This window comes from Pseudonaja textilis, chromosome 3, assembly GCF_049901715.1.
Source record: "Pseudonaja textilis isolate UNSWEBS1 chromosome 3, rPseTex1.2, whole genome shotgun sequence".
Taxonomy (NCBI): domain Eukaryota; kingdom Metazoa; phylum Chordata; class Lepidosauria; order Squamata; family Elapidae; genus Pseudonaja; species Pseudonaja textilis.
The window spans coordinates 66,769,676-66,790,389 of NC_141992.1; the positions used below are offsets into that span (position 1 = coordinate 66,769,676).

At 35.1% G+C, this 20,714-nt stretch overlaps 1 protein-coding gene across 2 annotated transcripts in view; it reads right to left on the reverse strand.

The window, feature by feature from the left end:
• Positions 1 to 16,937: 16,937 nt before the first annotated feature.
• The window catches only part of NEGR1 (neuronal growth regulator 1), a 529,658-nt gene continuing 525,881 nt past the window's right edge, over positions 16,938 to 20,714 (reverse strand). For both annotated transcript variants that reach the window (XM_026700172.2, XM_026700173.2), the window contains one exon: positions 16,938 to 19,826. In XM_026700172.2, the coding sequence (XP_026555957.1) occupies positions 19,702 to 19,826 (125 nt within the window). In that variant the 3' untranslated portion in view covers positions 16,938 to 19,701. The remainder of the gene's footprint in view (positions 19,827 to 20,714) is intronic.

Here is a 20,714-nt window from a genome sequence, read left to right on the forward strand (position 1 = left end):
AATGCAGTGCCCATTCTCTGGGTTGTACCTAATCTGAAACAAATTTCCAAGCAAGCCAAAGGGTCTCATTACAAAGAAGCTGAGAGGAGGAAAGCCAACCCAAAACTTGATGCATATTTGTCAAATACTACAACAAAAAAACATACTGAGCTTTGCAGGAAAGTAAGTGATCCTAGCAGAGCAACTTGTTTTGCTTCTGTAGAAAGATGCTCTCAAAACACTTCTCACAGAAATCTCAGGTTTTACTTACATATTTCAATACAGTGTACCTCCAACCTATAAAATAAAAATTATTTTCCCCCTTCTGCTTTTATAGCTTTCTCAGAGAATGGCTTAACATATTCAAATCCATCTTACCTCATTTCCCTGCCTCTTGATTCTTCTTGCCACTCTATGATTTTGTGCTGACAGGAAATGCTATTAATTCTCTTGAATGTCATTGGGTAGAACTCTGAAAGCCTCTCCAGAAAATTAACAAAGCCAGTCAAAATTATATTAATCCCCACAAATCACTACGTACAAAAGACAAGAAATGTTTCTGCTTCTGGCTTCATTACTGCTAGTCCTGCTTTGCTTTGGACTTGAGTGCGGTACACAGAAACCACCAGTGGCTTTTAAAGAAGAAATTTACTGGCACGAAAGAGAAGAACTCATGGAAAGAAACAATGAAAGAAGCTATGGTTTTGCTTTTCCTGAGTCCTCAACATAGACCTGGGCTAGGGATAATAGGAATACAAATTTATTATTCTGTATTCAGGTACTGTCACATGCTTCTCAATAGGCAACAATAGCACATCTCATTACTTATTTTGGAAGTGATGGAAAGTCACAAAGTGCACAGTTTTCATGCTACAGTATGTAGTTTTGTGAAGGAGAACAATTTATGGTATTATTAATGTGGGTTGATTAGTGTTTTCCCACCCAATAGACTGTGTATTTTTTTTTTGGCCATAGGTACATAAAAAATGTTTCACAAAGGATTATGCAGATGAGAAAAAAGAGAGGGAGAAAAAACAGTGTGAACTATCTGGAGTTGAAACTGTATGGTTTGGTTATAAAATGGTCCTACTTGGATATTTGTGTTCATCAAAAGTAAAGATGGAATAATGATGCAAGTTTCCTAAAAGCAGACAAAAAACACTTCCCAGGATCAAGCATCTTGTATTATACATCAGGTCAGATACAGGTTAGGTACAATAATATATTCTAATTTGGGGTTGTAATAATTTAAGATGACTAGAAAACTTTGGAAAATATATACACCCAGACAGATGTCCAGTAACATGAAGCCCCAGAATAAAAATTAAATTTTCATAGAATCTACAGTTATGCTGTAACTTTCAAAATTAAATGCATGACATTCATGTAATGTCACATTTTTATAATCATCTATTAATAAGTTTCATTGCACATGGTCCCTGGCTCATCTTTACCATTGCCAATTAAAAGTAGTTTGAACAGGGAAACATCACAGGGATCATGTACATAGCTAGTTCTTTCTACTCTTCCCATTGTTTCTCAGTTGCCTCAAGGTAGGTCAAGAGTTGCTATCACTCAACCAATTATTCACTTTGCTGTCCATGCAATAGATTTCCTTAGGGAAAATTCACAAATTCTTCAAATTCTATTCACTATGAATAGTTCAATCTTTTTGTCTTGGTAAAACAGATTGAGTGTTGAGTTTCATCCAGCCTTAGAAAGATAAGAGTACTGTTGGATGAGTCAAGATATGTCAGTAGTATATCCTGCTCTTTCCCACAGTGGCCAACTAGGAGCAGTCAATTTCTCTTCCTTCTTTACACCATTCTTAACTTTCTTGTCACTGCCTGATATAAATCACATTTCAGTGCCACTATGTCCAATTTGAGTGACAGTGTATAAATCACACACTGACCCCATTGACTTCTAACGATTCAAAACAGGGAATAATCACAGCTTCAACGGTTGCAAGTCTATTGAACTTAATCAGTATTTTTAATAGTAGCATTGATATGCCATAAGGTTCATAAGATGTGCTTAATCACTCAATAACAGCAATGAGTATTGGACACAATTTTCATTCTGAGTTGCATATTGAAATTGGTATGTGGGTCCATTCTTAAAAGAAAATATTCCTTTATTTGTTTTTTTTTAGTATAAAGATCAGATCTATTGTAGAAAAGACAGTTATCTGGGATCACTGCACCAAAAGCGAAAGCTACACCTGAACCCTTATATCTCTAAATTTAAATTTAAGTTTCACTTTGAGATTTTCTTGGAGCTCATTAAGAACTACTTATACTTTTAACTATTAAATATTTAAGAACACTTTCTTTTTTTAAAATTCAGTTTGTGTGAAATTTTAATTCCTGCTTAATTTTTAATCTGAGATTTGACATGTGTAAGGAAATAAAAAATATACCCCTGCTCTTCAACAAAGATGCAAAGATGTCAGTTTCATATAATGGAGCTTGTGAGTCCACCTGCCAACAAAGGCATGTCAGCTTTTGATATTTTTTCTAAAGGTTTTTTTAAAGCTGAAGGTTACATTGCAATATTTTCAAATTACTCTCCCCCTTTCTTTGTCTTCTCTGATGCATTGTGGGGGTTTTTTATAAGAAAATGCTGCCACCTTCCTTTATATAATGTCAAATGAGTTTTTTTTTCTTTAACTAATTAACAAGGTATTTAATATGAGTTATATTTGTAGGGTGCTTCTTTAAATATCCACAAGACACTTTTATTCTCATATTATATTGCCTTTTGACTTCTAAGAATTTTAATTTGAGATTTAACTAAAGATATGATTTCCTTGGTCATAAGTGAGTAACCCATGACTCTTCAAAAATGGTTAATACTTATCATCGCTGATATCGCTGAATGGGGCAAACAGTAGATAAAATTAGTAAGTTTGGAAGGATTACAGGTTGTTCAAATAGGTTATTCTATAAACTGCTTCATTGTTGCTTTCCTCAACCTCATTTCAAACTCTCATATTGGGGAATTTTTTTTAATTCAATCCAAAATCAGGGAAGGCCACAGAAAGTCCACCCGATATTCAATATTACAGAGTTGGAAAGAATCAGACTGACCATCCATCCAATTCTTTTGCTCAATACAGAAATCAGTATTGAAGTACTGGGATATTTATCTAGATTCTGCTTGAACACTTTCATTGGAAGGAACTCTAATGTGCATTTTTGGGAGTCTCATATATCTCAAATCACACCCTATGCAGGTCCTAATACCTTTTATATCAGCCTCAGATCAATAACAGTATAATCTATATTTTAGACAATTGAAATACTGGGGCTTATATTTCACTTGGGATTTACACACAATTGAGAAACTCATTGCATCATGGTTGAAAGACAGTGCTTGTCTTGTATGTGGCATATGCAGATTCAATAGTCTAGCAAGTGTGAAATTTCATGAATTCTGTATTAAAGTAACAATAAATAAAAATCTACTGAAAGATTTCATTGTGCATTGGAAATCAAAGCCTTTACTCTAGATGATCCTTGTATGGTACCTAGGACTTTCTGTCGTATTTTTTAAAAACAACTGTTTTAATTTTAGTAAGAATTTGGGATTTTCATATACAATAAAGCTTTCCTGCTTCTTTTCTCTGCTTTATGTCTGCTGTAGTTTCAAATACATTACATTGGCCCCCATCCTCTTTCTCCTTCCAATTCACTGTTGTTTGTCTGATTAAGGAAAGATAATAATTGCAAGCTTCATTCATAGGATAATGAGCAATGTGCTCTTTGTGCAATTTCCAAAGGCTTCACATTAGACTGAAGATGCATTTTCAAGCAGTTATTAGGAAATGCTCACAAAAGGTAAAAGCTGGCTGGTACTTAAGTGTGGAAGAGGAAAAGGCTTTTTGAGCTTTTGAGAAGCTCACGGTAAATACCAGTTACATACAAACTTTTGGTCAAAAAGTACAAATAAAAGAAAACAAAGCATCCGATACATCAGGAATATGCAACTCCCATTAGTTCAGTGATCATGGGTTGCATTTTGGGTGGGAGATCACAAGTTCTAAAATCTGAAATGCATGTTTTAAAATTCTAAAAAGCTGACGGCATTGGTTTTGTTATGAAAACTCTCCTCAAACCCCAGAAAGGAGCAGGAAAATGAATTTATTGGATCTAACATACATCACTCTGCTAAACAAATAATTCCCTCAACACTGTCCAACTATTTACTAAGTCTGCATTACTATTGCTATTAATCTTCTCAGAACTCCAATCACCCATCCCTTCCCACTTGTGACTGTATGACTGTAACTTTGCTTCTTGTATCCTTACGATTTATATTGATTGTCTCCTAGTATGATTTGATTGCTTATTTGTACCCTATGACTATATTAGGTGCTGTACCTTTTGATTCTTGATGAATGTATCTTTTCTTTTTATGTACACTGAGAGCATATGCACCAAGACAAATTCCTTGTGTGATTAATCACACTTGGCCAATTAATTAATTAATTCAAACAAATTGGGGAAAGGAAATAGTTATATTAAATTATGGACACCACAGTGTAAAAATATCTAAAAGAAGAAGGCAGAGTATGTTTCATAAGACTTTTGGTTAATAAACGTCCAAAGTAGCTTTTCTCTGGTAGGGAGCAGGAAAATGAATCTATTGGATCTAACGTATATGACTGAAATTCCATATTGTAGCTGAGGTTGTATTATTTAGACATGTACATATAACATTCAATGTTTTCCCCTTTTGAATTGTGCCTTTTGGAGCAAAAATCAATTTTAAGGCCCTAGTTTTTTAAAAGGTAAGTTTCATTTTTATGAGTTCAATGTGGGTTTGAAGGACGTATTGCTTTTTTAAGGTATCACCTTCAATCTTGTTACATATCCAATTGAAGGGTCTGAACTTGCTCCAACTGAATTTAATTAAAATTTAATCATTGACTCAAGATTATATTACAGAATGTCAGGCTCTAAGTAATAGAAATAGATATTGAATGTTTATTCTCCAAAGGCTATGGATTCAGTGTTTTTGTTTTGGTTACATCTTGATCCCCACTCATAAAATCAACTTTGTGCTGAGTCCTAAGGCAACAAAGCAAAGAATACAACATTTCAAGGGGTCTACATACTACATGAACTAGGTCCTTTGTATTTAAAATTCACATTAAAAAAGCTGTGAAGACCAGATACTTTTTGCCAGGTTTAAAAATAATAATTTCTGAAAAGTACTAGCTAGAAAAATATGTTTTCCTGTAGTGATCCTAAAGAAAATTGCTTTGCTCAAAGTGTTATCAGTTTGGGAAGGATTCATCCTTCCCACCTGGTGAATTTTTTAAAGAGGCATGACAGTAATGGGAAATCCGCCTTAAGAAATGCAATATTCTACCTTGGTAAAGAGTCACAGTTAAGCTAATCTACCTTGATAGACTTTCCAGCTTATGAATAGTGGCTTCTCTGTGTGTGCCATATGTGCACAGCAGCCATGATTATTGAACATAGCAATATGGCTCTGGTTAGAAGACAGGCTGCACATCACAGAGGCCATTCATAGTGATGTATCACACAGCTCTCCATCAGAGTAAATCTTTCCTTCAATGACCTGCACACTCTTACATACACTAGGTTTGAAAGGCAGCATAGCTGATGCTATTGACATTTTAAAAATATATATACACATGAAATGCAAAGATGTATTTAACACCAGGTCTCAATTATTAGCTCAAATAATGCTTGTTTTTTTTCATGAGGTTTGTTAGGCAAGTTTCATGTACAATGGACTTCCTGTCTGAATAGCACATGGGATGAAGACTACTAATTTTAATGACCCACAAGATGCCACGGCAGGTGAGTAGATTAGTTTCAGATTTGAAACTAACCAATTCTCAAAGCAGGTGAGTAGATTAGTTTCAGATTTGATATCATACTTGACATCCTTGAGGAAGTCTGGAAAAGCTCATTCTGATTCCAACTCTGTGTTTCTCTTTTTATCTGGCCCAGCACTGAGAGCCTGATGTGACCATCAATTTAATTTCCTACTGGGTCTGTTCATGCACTGAGCAATGTCTGAGCAATTCTGCTATTACAGTCTGGAAGGCTAGGGGCCAGCAATCCAGAAAGCTCCCTCAACTGCCATGTGCCTAAGATTCTTTGCCTTCCAGACTGCTCACTCTGTTCCTCTTCAGTGCCCTTCCTTACCAAATAGAGAAGTCAACTTAGAGAAGAACTTCATCATGCGATAGAGGTGGACAGCCAGGGCTGCTATCAAATGGTTCTAAAAGACAAGATGGGAAATTCAAGAAATTACAGCATGATTGCTGCACTGCTTTACAGCATGCTGGAAGGATTTTTTGCCCTCTTAAATGGCATGTCAAATACTTTCCTAAAGAAAGGAAGGATGGGTAGCTAACTTTGTTAGTTACAACAGGGAAAATCTTGAGGGGAAACTTGGACAAAAGATGTGGGAAAAACCTGGAGTCATCTTGCCAATCCAAGCAGTGCTACGGATTCTGGGTCATTGGGGTAATTTAAATTGATGTTCTTCGGTTATTTCAATGGAAAAGAAGAAGTGGATATTTCGCAAGTATGCTTTGATGCCTGACTTGTTTTAAAGGAGAGACAGAATGAAAACATTTATGAGGGGCATTAAGTATTCTGAATAATAATGATGATAATACCTTTCTTTTTAAAAAAAATCTGTAACTGCTTCTGTTTCCATTTGATTTCTCATATGTTCCTGGGGGTGAGGGGTATGAAACTTCAGTATGTACTCTTCCATAAATGACCCTGGCCATTTATACTTTTCATAGGAGATCTTTCCTCCTCTCTGCATACTTAAACAACCTCAAAGTGCCTAGCCACCAGAGGACCTTTATTCTGCGACAATGTCAAGCTCTCTCCTCAGCTGTCCTTGAAGGCTCATGCAAAGATTCCTTTTCAGGAGAAACGATGCCCCTCTGATCCTCAACTCACAGAAACAATAGAGAATGTGCTTCTCCAGTGCCTGTACAAGAGAGGCATTCATACTAATCTCATCTTACTGTCACTGCATAGATACCCAGGTTGCATAGGGCAATTTTATATCCGCTTGCTTCTCAGATACTAACCTTGCTACAACACTTAATGTTGCCAGGTTCTGCACAGCAGCACTTAATCCTGTCAGATGATGATCTGGGCTATAAATTAGTTTTAATAAACACCTAGTTTATTATTCTAGAGTGTTCTGTATTGTGACTTAGTCTGCCATATGCTAACTTTTATGCTCTTTTGCACCAATTTAATGCTCCCACCCCTTCTTTTAGATTCCTTTTAGATTTTTATATACATTTCATTTTATATATTTTAGATTTTTATTATATTTTAGCCTTTGATGTACTTGCTATGCTTTTTAATTGACTGTACCTTTTCCTCCTTATGCTGGTCTTTCACCATAAAGATTTGATTTGATTCTTTGTTCCTCAGGCTAAATTAATTAAAAAAACTATTTTTGACTCCAACAGCACACAAAGAAGTATATTCTAATTTATAGACATGTTTTTCTTCTAAATAAAGAAAGAAAAAAAAACTGATGTACCTGTATACTGTTGTTATATTAGGAGGAATAATAACCAGAATATTGAAATATGATCTTACAAAATTTTAGGCATTTATGCAAAGATTGGAAATATTGGTGATTGCATTATATATTTTATTTTAGATGCAATCGGAAAGCTCACACTGAATATCAAATTTCACATACTGAATTTAAAAATACAGACGACACTGTGAGTTAGGTAATGTATAGCATAGATTTTAGTGAGAAGAGAAAGTAAGTATACAATTTTAGTTTTTCTTGAGGCACAAAAAAGTCTATAAGTAAAGATCAAGAAAAAAGGACAGATGTCCTTATAGGATCTGATTGCCGTAAAATTGTATTTTAAAAATAACAATACTTTGTGGATGGTTATTTTTCAACATTGTAATCAGTAACTGTGCTCTAAGTTCCCATTACTACTAAATATGTGTTGGTGGTATGTTTTATGTTACATATATATATATTTCTACCCAAAGAAAATCTCACTTTTCATGAGAAAAATTACAGATAAATATCTTATAGGATTATTGCTACATCTCATGCTTAGCATTGCCAAATGAATGGTCCTGATTTATGACAAATTGCCAGAAACAAGTTTAAATTTGCCTGCAGAAATTCAGCTTCCTTGTTTAAAGAAATATTATTACAGAAAAGCAGCCTATTTTGTTCACAAACACTGCAATATGCAATGTCAATATTGTCCCTAACTTGAAATAGAGTTAGCACTGTATTTATTAATTCAGGTCATCTGTGAAAGATCTCCCTTTGGCATAGGACTGAAGAGCTGGGTTAAAGCATATATCCAAGTTGAATTTCTTGAATCTCCATCTGGCTGCCCAGGTAGAGATTGGGAAAGTTTCTTCAAAAATTAATACCATACAAATTGCTACCCAACAATATTATGATGATATAGTATTGAATTAGGTAAATCATGGATTAGTTAATCAGCTACCTCAGTCATAAATTTCAGTCCAGTGACCTGAACATGAGTTACACATTTGTATACAAATGCAGAAACACAGAGGTCCCTTCAATAGTTAAGAAGACAGGCAATGATCCTTTCCTACACATGTGCTACCTTCAAAATTTGGATCTTGACTTCCTACTGAAAATCATCTAAGTAACTTTATTTCCTTACCTCTGCCTTGCCTTCTCATGTGTGCTAGCATATTGAAAATGAGAAAGTAGGCAGCAAGTTGGAATTGCAATGCCTTTTGTGTGATTTAGCCATCTTTGTGCAGGGAAAGTGGGGTTGCCCTATCATTTTATCTGCACAGGGACAGCCTATGTGAGAAATGCAATCTCTCTACTACCTACATCAAACCTAAAAATGAATAAAGAGGGAAGAGCAAAAAGAAACAGAAGGAAAACTGGGGAAAAAGAAAAGTGACACAAGTCAGTAGTGACCCATCTTCCTAGCATCACCCATCCATTTTGAAACAATGCAATGCCTGTCCAAATTACTATTACTTTGGCATAACAATTGCCAAATCACCAGAAGATTCTATAATTTCTAGTGGGAAAATAACAACATACAGAGGTATTTTGTAATCCGTTCTTCACTTGGGATGTTCCTTGGACATCAACATCACATTTTACAAGTAATTCAGGGTGATTATGGAAGATAATGTTGAATGTTATTTCATCGTTATTTGCATCTGTTCTAAGGTAAGTTGCATGTTAGGGGATAAAACCTAGAGAGTCATTTCAAAGAACAGGTATTAATTAACTTTTATCCAAAATAGCGCATGTGTTATACTGCATTCTACATACAGTTAGTGTTATATTATTTATTTGCAGTAGTAGATATAAAATCCTGTTCAGATAGTCAAGAATTTAATATAATTTTAATTAATGCAACATGATTTCTTTTGTAGATTGTATACAACTCTCAAGGCTATGACTACCCCACAAAAGAGGTGAATCACCTGAAATAAAAGTAGCATTCTTTTCAAATATATATTCCACTCCTGTAGAATATAAATATATGCTCAGATAAAAGGCAACATTTTGCTACTATAACTGTTCCTTGGAGCAAAGTCAACACTCAGACATTCAGCCTGAGGAGAATCACAAATAAGAAAATCCTTCAGGTTCTTCTAAGAGAAGATCATGCCTATGATCTTTTATAGGAATTACTATATCCTAGTTTTTTGTTTGTATAGTATGTAAGTAACCTACAAAAGAAAACCACACTTTTATTTTTAACTTTTAAAAAATGAAAACACAAGGAAAATTAGGGCAGTAAAAATGCTAATTGCAGCATCACCTTTCAAAACTATAGCTTAAACTAAGGCACAACCTTAAATGCCTAGCATGCAACTATGTATTTTTAAAATGTATGTCTATATAAATTTTAATTATTCTGCTTTTGCATAATATGAAGCCTATATTTATTGCTTCATTTGAAGAAAATTGGGGAGACAGCTTTGATCCTTTTCTTTATCAGACAAAGTAAGAGAATTCTAACTACTTAGACCACCTCCTCCAGTTTAAGAGGTCAAGGCCAGCATTTTATTCAGAATGCAATTTAGGAAAAAAAAGTGAAGTTTCCATTTCCATTCCATTAAAGTTTCCTTAAGCTGAAACTTAGTTAAAGCCTAGATGTGGAATAAAACACATCATCTTGTTTCTCAGTTTACAATAACTTTTGAAAAATGTGGATTTGTAGGCTGAGTGAATTTTCTATTGATGGCAAAACATTAAAACCAATGAAAAAAAGGGGGAAGGAGTGGAATCTGAGAATGTACACATGCCAAAAATACATTCTCCTGGTCATTTAACCATGATTATGGCTAGCAGCATTTGTTCTCAGGAAAGAAAGGTGTTGTGATGACCAAATCCATCAACCTACTCAACAAATAGCGAGCATGATTCTCATTTATCAGGCGTATGCAGAAAAATTCATTAGGATCAAAACAGAACTACCTATTGTCCCTTTGATTCTCATCAGATATTTTTTTTCATCTGGATAGGCACAAAAGATTCTTTTGATTTATGTGACAACAAGCCATGGCTTTTATGGTCAAATGTGCTTTGCAATCAAAAGATGTCAAATTCTTTTCTGAACCTCCTTAAAGTTTGAGAAAACCTTCTACCAAAGCGGAACAATGTGCCATTCTCCAGGTGACAACAATAACAAAATAACAGAGTTGGAAGATACTTAGGAAGTCTTCTTTCCTGCTCAGGCAGGAAAGCCTATAGCATTTCAGACAAATGGTTTTCCAATCTTTCTTAAAATCTTCGAGTGTTGCAGCACTTACAGCTTCTGAAGGCAAACCGTTCCACTAATTGTTCCGTCAGAAAAATTATGCTTAGCTCCAGGCTGCTTCTCTTCTTGATTAGTTTCCATCCATTGCTTCTTCCTGCCTTCAGGTGCTTTGGACAATAGCTTGACTCCCTCTTCTCTATGACAAACCCTTGGAAAACTACTATCTTGTCACCCTTAGTCAGGGGTGGGATTCAAAGTTTTAAACAACTGGTTCTATGGGCATGGCTTAGTTGGAGAATGTGGGTGGGTGTAGCCAACTCGACATCACTCACGAGGGGCGCTTCTACTTGGCTGGCCTCTCATGACAGTGGGGAGGCTGCAATGGTCGTACGTTGAAAAACGGCCATAAGTCACTTTTTTTCAGTGCCATTGTAACTTTGAATGGTCACCAATTTTTAGGCCAAAACTCAGAAGGGGTATGTAAACTCATGTTTGAATGTCAATCTTTCTAGCTAGTCAAGAAGCCTTGCTGAATGTCATTCATCTTGGTTCCTTGTCATTAAAAGCTTCTTTCCGGCAGCTCTGCTTCATTATTCATTTATTTCTTCAAAGTGCTGATCATTGCATGCAGCTGGAAATATTTCCAGGGGAGTATTTCCTCCCAAGAGCAGTGTAAAAAGCTTAAAATAACCCCTTCCCCTTTAAGAAAGTACCAGCAAAGAAAAAAAAAAATCCTCCTTCGGAGACAGTAAGTCTAGGCATACTGCCAAGAATGTAATAAGGGTGGGAAAAAACAAAAGGAGATTTCTTCCAACAACTGGTTCTCAGAACTGCTTAGAAAGTTAACAACCGGTTCTAGTGGATAGTGGCAGAATCCCATTCCTGCCCCAGTCCTTTTCATTAAACTAGACATACCCAATTCCAGTATTTATTCTTTATATATTTTAGCATCCAGTTCTTTAAGTCTTAAGGTTGCCAAGTCTCTTACCATTGGTTATATTGACTGGGCTAGAGATAAGTTTCCAGAGAAGTAGATTGGCTCCCTGTCTTTGTTCAATTAATGCCTTGATGTATTGTCTATTGCAACTATGTTGTCTGACTTATTTTTAAAATTTTTGTGGTTTTCAATATCTGTCTACTTGATTAACTGTGTCGAAATATTCTCTTATGCAAATATCCCCCTGCCAATCTTCTGTGAATATGTCAGCTATGTTTGGTATATGTGTCTGTTTTAAATTCTAAAATCCACATAGCTGGCTTGCAAGCTTATTTTCCAGATCATTGAAAGCAACAGGAGATATATTTTTTGACAGACATTGACTAAAGCAGCTTTAGAATAAGAGGCATTTTGGTTTCTATGAAAATCTGTCTCAAAGAGCCATTGACCACATTTTCCACAGGTCATCCCTCAAGTAGTTTTTAAGTAGTTTATCAGGGCCCCAAATCTGCATAATGCATTTTGCTTTTGCTGTGGAGAGTACAAGGGAGAAAAGTCAATTGAATAGATTTGATTTAGATAGAACATAATTAAAAAGTCTCATTTTTAAAAAAAGGATAGGATCATTTTTAAGGCATATTCCTAGAAAGTACATATATCTTATGGCAATTATTTGGGTATCTTTATGTTACACATATTATGCCTTGCAACACTTGCTAAGATGTTTGAGCATCGTTGTTGCAAATCATATGGATAAATGTAGATAAATGTCACAGAACACTTCAGTTGGGCATGTTTTGTGTCCTCCCTTTATGTTTTCTTTGTTCGTTTAGTGTAGTGGTTTACATTTATAGTCAAAAGCTCCAAGATTGCAGGAAGAGGATCTATCTGCTATATGATCTTTTCATTTGGAGATAATAGAAACTTAATCTGCGACTGTCTATGTTCAAAACATGTGCCAGCCTACTGACCTTATGGTCCTATCATTATCTCAGCCAAGCATAGCTCCCAAAATAATTTAAAGAACCATATAAATGATAAACATGGACATTTATATTTATTTATAATTTAGCTGCATGTGATACTTTCCTATATTTCCATGCAGTGCATTTTTAAGCAATATTAATGTGCTTGTATTAAAATAAAGCAAAACATTTTCAATACCCCTGCCTCCCACCAAAAAACCCCCAGGATCAGAGATTCTGAATTCAAAATCATCTTAGTGATGGCAAGGTTTCCATAGCATGGCATCCTTCTGATGATGGAAGTACAATTCTAAATGACTACACTGCCCGGGAATTATAGTAGCTGTTGAAGTCCAATCTAGCAGGCAACAGATTAAGAGAGACTGATCCAGCAAACATGACTGGAATGTTCTGGTTGCAAAATCCAGCCAATGTGCCACAGTCATTAAAAAGTGTACACCATGCCCTTCCCATTTCTGATTTTCAGGTTCTATGAAATGCAAAATAATCTCTATTTCATTATTTTTTTGTTAATGTTAAAGATTGTCACCAGCCTTGCAAGATAGTTCAGATAGGAAGCATGGCCAGATGAATACTTCTATTTTATTGAATGGTTACATTAACTGAATCTTGCAAATCTGAAAGTAAATTCCTGTCTTTTCATCTTACAGCCCAAGAAACTAGAGAGGGTAATTGTCAATCCTCCATTCCTTTTACAAGGCTAAACTACCTCTTATCTCACTGCTCCCCTGGCTGCAGCTCTTCTCCCTTTCTCCCAAGTTCATTCCAACCTATAATCCACTCATAATAGTAGAAAGTGGAAATAATTGAATCAATTTGTTTATCATCTATGCTTCTAATACATAATATTAATTTCCCTCTTTAGTTTAAATTGCCATGCCAAGCACACAGGAGACCAAGCCCATTGAATTGAGTAGAATTTGCTTCTGAATAGAGGGCATTGGACTGTGTTCTTCACACTTAAATATTCCCACTTAGTTGATGGAGTATTCCCCTTGATAGACAAGTACAGAATTGCATTGCTAGCATCAGAACATATTGGTCACATTCATTGTCTAAATGACGGATACATTACGGAAGGCAATATCTTACTTATGAAATACATGGGGTGAAAATTCATTGCCTGCTTTGCATATCCAATCCTAATGAGAAGAGGCAGCTCCCAGCTATTTGAAAGAGTTGTTATGGAAAGTGCAAGAGCGAGTCTTTTCAAATGGTCAAAGAAGCTACTTTGTTTGTCTCGTGTGGAGATAGCCAAAAGCGGCTTTTGAAGCAACTGCAATATTATGGGGGGAAAAAATGAAATGGTTTTAACTATTAAAAATAGTGCTTTGTAAGTGGTCCTTCATATCTCTTCAAAAGATTAGCACAGGCTAGTGATGCACATTCTACCTTCAAAACCAACACTTTGCAGATGTTTTGGAAAAGGTACACACACAGATTTCATAAAATTGCTTTTGTCCAACAACTATAATTTGTATGTCTTCCCTTTTCCCTCTATCATCAGTTTTTAGTAAAGTTAATAATGTTACTGTCCTATTTCTTCTTTTCCAGCTTTTTGTCCTGTGCTGCAAAGAAGAATTCATTTGTTTTGCAGCAGAGGCATTCCATATTGGACAGACAAGAAGCATTTAGAAAAGATAAAAGAAGGATGTCTTGTTTAAGGAAGATGAAGAGAAGTAGTTGTGCTTGAGATGTATACAAAGTGATCGCCGATGGACTTTTTACAAATGTAACTGAAATTAATTTACCTTATTTCCATACTCACAGTATTTCTTTTAATAGCTACAGGATAAATCCTGCTACGGTGTACACCAAACTGAACAACAAATCAAGCCCATCTCTATGTTGTAGTCCAACAGGTACTTGACAGCCTTCTTGCTCCTGTAGTCCTGGACTGGCATTACAACCATAAGATTTGTTGGCATCCAGTGGTGAGCTGTCAGATATGGGTTAGTGGAGTACATTCACTTTGATGGGTCATGTTTTGACTGACAGAGTTTATACCATCCCATTATCTAATAGGAAGTGTGATCAAAGTGAAAGTTTTACTAGTTCTTCCAGATGTAATTCATCACTCTACTTAATAAAATCAAAGGCAAAAAGTCACCAGATGCAAAAAGATTTGGACTGCAACATTAATCATGTTCTTACAAAACATTTGTCTGCCCACCTGGAAATATCAGGTTTGAGTTCTACCATGGCTTTGAAATTTCTGACACAGTCTACTTGGTGAAATAATACTTGAAATTAGCAAATGCTCCTTTGGGGTAAAAACATTTTTCCCAAACAAACAAACAAACAAACAATCCTTCCACTGCAAGTTATGAAATATGGACTATTTTCCTCAGACTGGAAAAAAAATGGTCCAGTCCCTGAAAGTAAGTGCATACTAAACTTTAAGGCATTTTATCCATGTATATTTATATTTTGGTATACACAATCTTAAGTGCACACAGTTTTGTGGGGTATATGGTTATTTTGGTCAGCGTAATGTTAAATACTGATTTTGAAAATGTTCAGGGAAAAAAAAGCACAATACTATAGACTGCAATGCTATACTGACTTACCTCGATATAAGTCTTACTGAATTCAGGAGGGCTTATTCCAGGGTAAATATGAATAGCATTGCACAGTTAGTGATGGCGCTTTCAGGACATCTGTATCTGAAACAAACTGTAATTTAAAACAATATGAAGAACAAAAAAGAATGACTTCCACTGAATTTTCATAGCAATTTCCCAGTTAAGCTATTTTTAAAAAATCGAAATTCATATTACATATATCAAGACACCCTTAATTCCAATCACCACCACTATTTACACCAGGGGAATTAACTCATTTTTTCTGCATGTTAATCTGGTAACAATATAGTTGTAATTAATTGCCTTATTTTAGCTGAAAGATTGTCACAATTTAAAACTTGAGACACTTTTTGCACAATAAGTCCTTAGTTACATTTTTTGGATTTCATTCAATCCAACCTGTATAGGAATGAATCATAATCATAATCATTCCATGACTGGGAGAAATATAATAATAGTTGATTAAAAATCTAAACAGCAATGATGTTGACTAGATGACCACAGATTATCATGTAAGAAACAGAAACAAACATACCCCACAATTTAAGGACTAATAAATTCTGTAAAATGTTATTGTAATTTGAACATCCAACACAATCCACATCAAGTCCCATTAAACCCCAAATTGTACAGTGATCATATAGAAAAGGCTTACTAGAGAAATCTGGAACTTGTGTGTTTGTGTGTGTGTGTGTGTGGGGGGGGGCAATCCTGTCAATATGCAGACATCTGCTATTAAAAAATGATTACTGGGACAATTCAGTGCAAAATTATGTGTGTGTCTGTCTTGATAGGATTAGGCCGAACATGTTTTTGCAAAGGTGCCTCTTCCAAGGCAAATCCTGAAAGTATTTATTGAGCTAGTCCCAGTTTGACAGTAAATACTTACAGAATCAAACCCAATTTTATACATACAATTGTTTCCCCTACACAATCTGGAAGTGGTTTTCTACTACATTTCGCCCCCTCCCCACCACAATTAGGGGTTTAATGTTTTGTTTTGTTTTTTTAAAAAGAAAACACTCAACAATTGCAAGTGAACATTCAGAGGCTGGGCTAAATATTGAGCTAATATATTCCAACTGCTATTGTGGCGGGAATTTTCATACAAACAAAAACATTACTAATCCTTTTATCACAGGTATTTTCATGTTCAGTAATAAGAAAAATAAGATCACCCTGTTTGCTGCAGGTATCAGCAGCCTCCGTGTGCTGGGGGAGGAATAAGAAAGCAGTTAACTTGACTATAGAATTTGGATAAACAAATCTATTAAAGCATCTCTCTATGGATGTGAAAAGGAATGCTGGGTTCTCTATTTGTGACATAGCTTTGAACTGTTTCTTTTTCCTTAAGAGAGTACTGACAGAAGATTCTGCAGTATTGCTCTGTTCTTCTGTGAAATGCATTCTAGACTTTAAAGCTGCAATACAAGGGAAATTAAAGAGAATGGCTCTAGGCATTCAAAGGTACAAGGAGCACAGCACGTTTGAGAAACTCATATCCTATTCTTGGTTTATGTGGTTTATATGTAACATTCCACAGGGGATACATGAATAGGCTTTTAGATTTATTATGCAGCAACATAGAAAACATTGACTGCACTCCTTATTCTAATAAGTTTGAATGTTTGGGCAGACAAATGTCAGAATATGCCGCTAAACCAATTCAATCAAGCTTTTCTGTTTTTTAAAAAAATAACTATGTAACAACAGTTGATTAACGGCAGAACAGAAGAGAAAATACATACTGCTTCACTGAATGGTGATAGCCCTAATATGAAAATGCCCCCATTTCTGAGTGACAGAAATCCAGATGAGGACTGGATAGCAACAAAGAGCTAGCCTGTCTGCATCTGTTTGCTGCCATCTAGTGGGCATCTGGATTTTTATATCCCAGTTCTGGAGGCTGTAATCATTTAATAATCATAACATGGACATCCTTCCTATTTTTAAGAATAATTTGTTAGTTGTAATGGATTCCCTTCTTAATCTAATAATATTTTATTTATGGAATAAAAGAGCCAAGTATTGAATGGTATAATATGTTTAAACCTGGCAGACATGTGAACAGATTGTGCTGGTTCCCCAAATAGTGATATTTGGGTGGAAAATATTTTAAAAAGGCCAAATTTGCACTGTCAGTCATTTTCCCTTTTGTCCGGCTTTGATAGACTTAGAATGGATACTCTAGTCATTTATTTTAAAGTCACAGTTACAATTTATAAGGGTCGAGACCTGGTAGCTGTTTCTGTAGATCTCTGAGATATTGATACATTGGGTTTTGCTTTTGAGATTTTTTTGCCTAAGAAACAACACTTTATCTAACATTCTGAGTCATTTTATTGCACTTTGTTATAAACGTCTCAATAACTTCAATTAAAGAAACAAGCTGTTACCATTCATCCTGAACCAGGAAAAAATAGACAGGAAAAAGGAAACTGCCCTCATTCAAGTAGCAGAGTAATTTTCTCACTGTACAGCATGTCAAGAATCCAAATAGAAGTCTATGCATTTGCTGAAGTATCCACTTACTTTAAATCAGAGTATTGTTTCTAAAGATACATATTTGAATTTTTAAAATCTTTTGTTAATTTGCAACACTGCATGTCAAACACATATAATACTATAAATTTGCAGTTTCTCCCATTTTCTTCCATTTAGAGATTATTTGTTTAGAATGACAGATCTACAAGTTCCTTACTAGATTGTGTAGACTGACATTTAACTTAAGAGTTATTTTTTGGGTTACTCTGAACTGTCTGTTCTCCTTTTGAGAGAAGGAGAATTGTTCTCCTTCTGGGGAGAAAATACATTGTCATGCTAAGACAAAGGTAGAGAATCAACACTATGGCAACCAGATATGTAGCATATAACATTTGGGAAAAAAACCCAACTTCTTAAAAGTTGCATTTAAAAAAAAATGAGAGAAAAACTCTTTTATGCACCTATTTTGTGTTCTGAAAGTTTTGAATACACATTTGAGAATAACATTATATCCATCTGCATTTTTCTATCATCTTCCCTATATTGTATGGCATAATAGCATAATCCAGCATTTACATGACCCCTCTCTCCTATCTACACATAAAACAGTGAAGATTATGGCACAGTTACTGCAAACATTTGAGGAAACTCTTCAGCCACATGTTTATGTAGGAGAGGAAACAGTCATTTCTTATTTAAGCAAACTAACTTTAGAAAAAAAATGTTTGAGTACCAATGATACATTAGCACATTCCTACGTAGCATCTGTGCCCTGTGATTGGAACAGATGTTATTCCTGATGTCTGTGCACATGAATGTATGTATCTTCAAAGCATGTAGGGTTTTTAAATATTTTTAAATCTTCTGACCGTTCAAATGATTTAGGTTGTCTCATTACTAGATATTAACTGGGAAGAACAATTCTGAAATGCCAATGTTGACATTGAACACTGAATAAAATAAAGGAATGCTCACTTTCTCTGTAGTCTTTTAAAAATCATGACACAGTATGAACAAAGAAAAGAGGTTACATTCATAAAGAAGCTTTTGAGATATCTGTTGTTTTTAACAGATTTGGAAAAAAAACCCCACTTCCAGTACCATCTATTTACTCTGTCTGATTCTGTGCTCAGTGTTTGAATAGTTCCTTTCCCCACTGGTACAGCCAATAGCACCTTTGTTCTTAATAAGAGATTCAGTACCCTTGAACTTAGCATCTACCAAAATATATATATGTATATATATATATATTTATATAATCTTCCACCCGAGAGGAAGAGAAAAGCAGTATCTTATGAAGGCACACCCATGCTGAACAGACAAGAAAATTGAAATCAAAGCATAACTGCACAGGGCAGTCATATTACAAAGCTCATTCTTGAAATCTGAGTGTCATGCTAGAAGAAAATCTAGATATGTATTCTAGTTTGAAGAGATGAATCAAAGGCAATGTCACTTAGCTTTTTTCTGTAAAAAAAGAAAGATTCTGTGTCAATATAGATAGAATCTTATTTCAAGAGGGAAATGAATACTTGTATTGCAGCCTTAAAGATCACATTTTTTTTAACTGCAATTATTTGGGTTCTTTATGTAAACTATTGTCCGCAACTTAGCAGACCATGACTGAATGCTTTTGAAACGTTGAAGATTACAAACATGAACTCACAATTAATATCCTCTAAAAATAATTTCACATCTTTCAAAAAGAAAAAAAAAAGAGAGAAAGGTAAAGAAAAAGGACAATGTGTACTTCTTCACAAGGTAATGCAGCTAATAAAAAAAGAGAGTAGAATTAAAGTATTTACATAATGAGCAATTCTACAGAAGGTGATCATTCCCAAATAAGCACTGCTGATTATATCCCACGACGTGTTTTTTTAAACCAACTCTACCAGATCGGATCCAGTCATCAGCACTTTCAAATAATCCTTAAAAGCTTTCCATGGTTCTTTACATTTATTGTAGAATGATGTTCTTCAGGTGCATTATGCTGGTGTAAGAGGACAGTGTCAAGACAAGGTACCAGCAGGACAAGAGAACTCCTGTGCCGCCGGTGATTCCAAGTTGGGTTGTACTTGGAGCTGGAAAGAGAAAAATACAGAGTAGTTACATATTGATGTTGTTTCGCTACCCCTTATTCATTATTTTATTTACTATAGGTTAATTTTTTTAAAAAAATCTGTAAGTTTGGATGAGTTCATAAACAGGTTTCAAAAATAGCAACCATGTGTTATGCAATGAATGGGAAAATGTATACTTCTGGAAAGCTATCCATGGAAGAGCTATTCTTAGCAAGGTTTATTATAACTCTATATCAGGACTGTCAAACTCCTGGCCCCGCGGATCAGATGCGTCAAGTGCTGGCCACACCCACGTCCGGTTTAGTGAAGGGGAAAAAATCCCAATACGTCGCATGATGCTGTTGTGAAGGCATGAGTTGGACACCCCTGTTTTATATGCATTTAATTAAACCACCTTTTTTTGGCTTAGAATTCTTGAAAAGAAATATAAATATGCCTTATAATAATTACTGAGGCAAGTCTAGATCATCTTTTGTGGATAATATATTTTACTGCTCTAATACAGGAAATCTGGGACCTATATTCTTTATTAGAATAAAAATGTCTCCAGGTAAAAAACTCATTCACTGCATCATTTTTCCTTCAACCTGATACCATTGTTTATTTTCTACTCATGAAGTATCTCAGAAGAACTAAATAATTAAACATGGTTAAAGCAAAAGACTGAGAAGTTGGGTTTCTCAGTTCAGCAAGGCGCTGGGATGGCTTTGGAGAAAGCTTGGCCCCAAATCAATGGAGATTAATTATTTTGACCTTCAGTAACTTTAAATGATGATCTCAATAAATGAGAGATATTTTTTCAACTAGTCTGAACTCAGACCATGAAGGTCTTGAAAACTCAAACCAGCACTTTGTATTTCTTCAGAAAAACCAGCACCTATAATAATG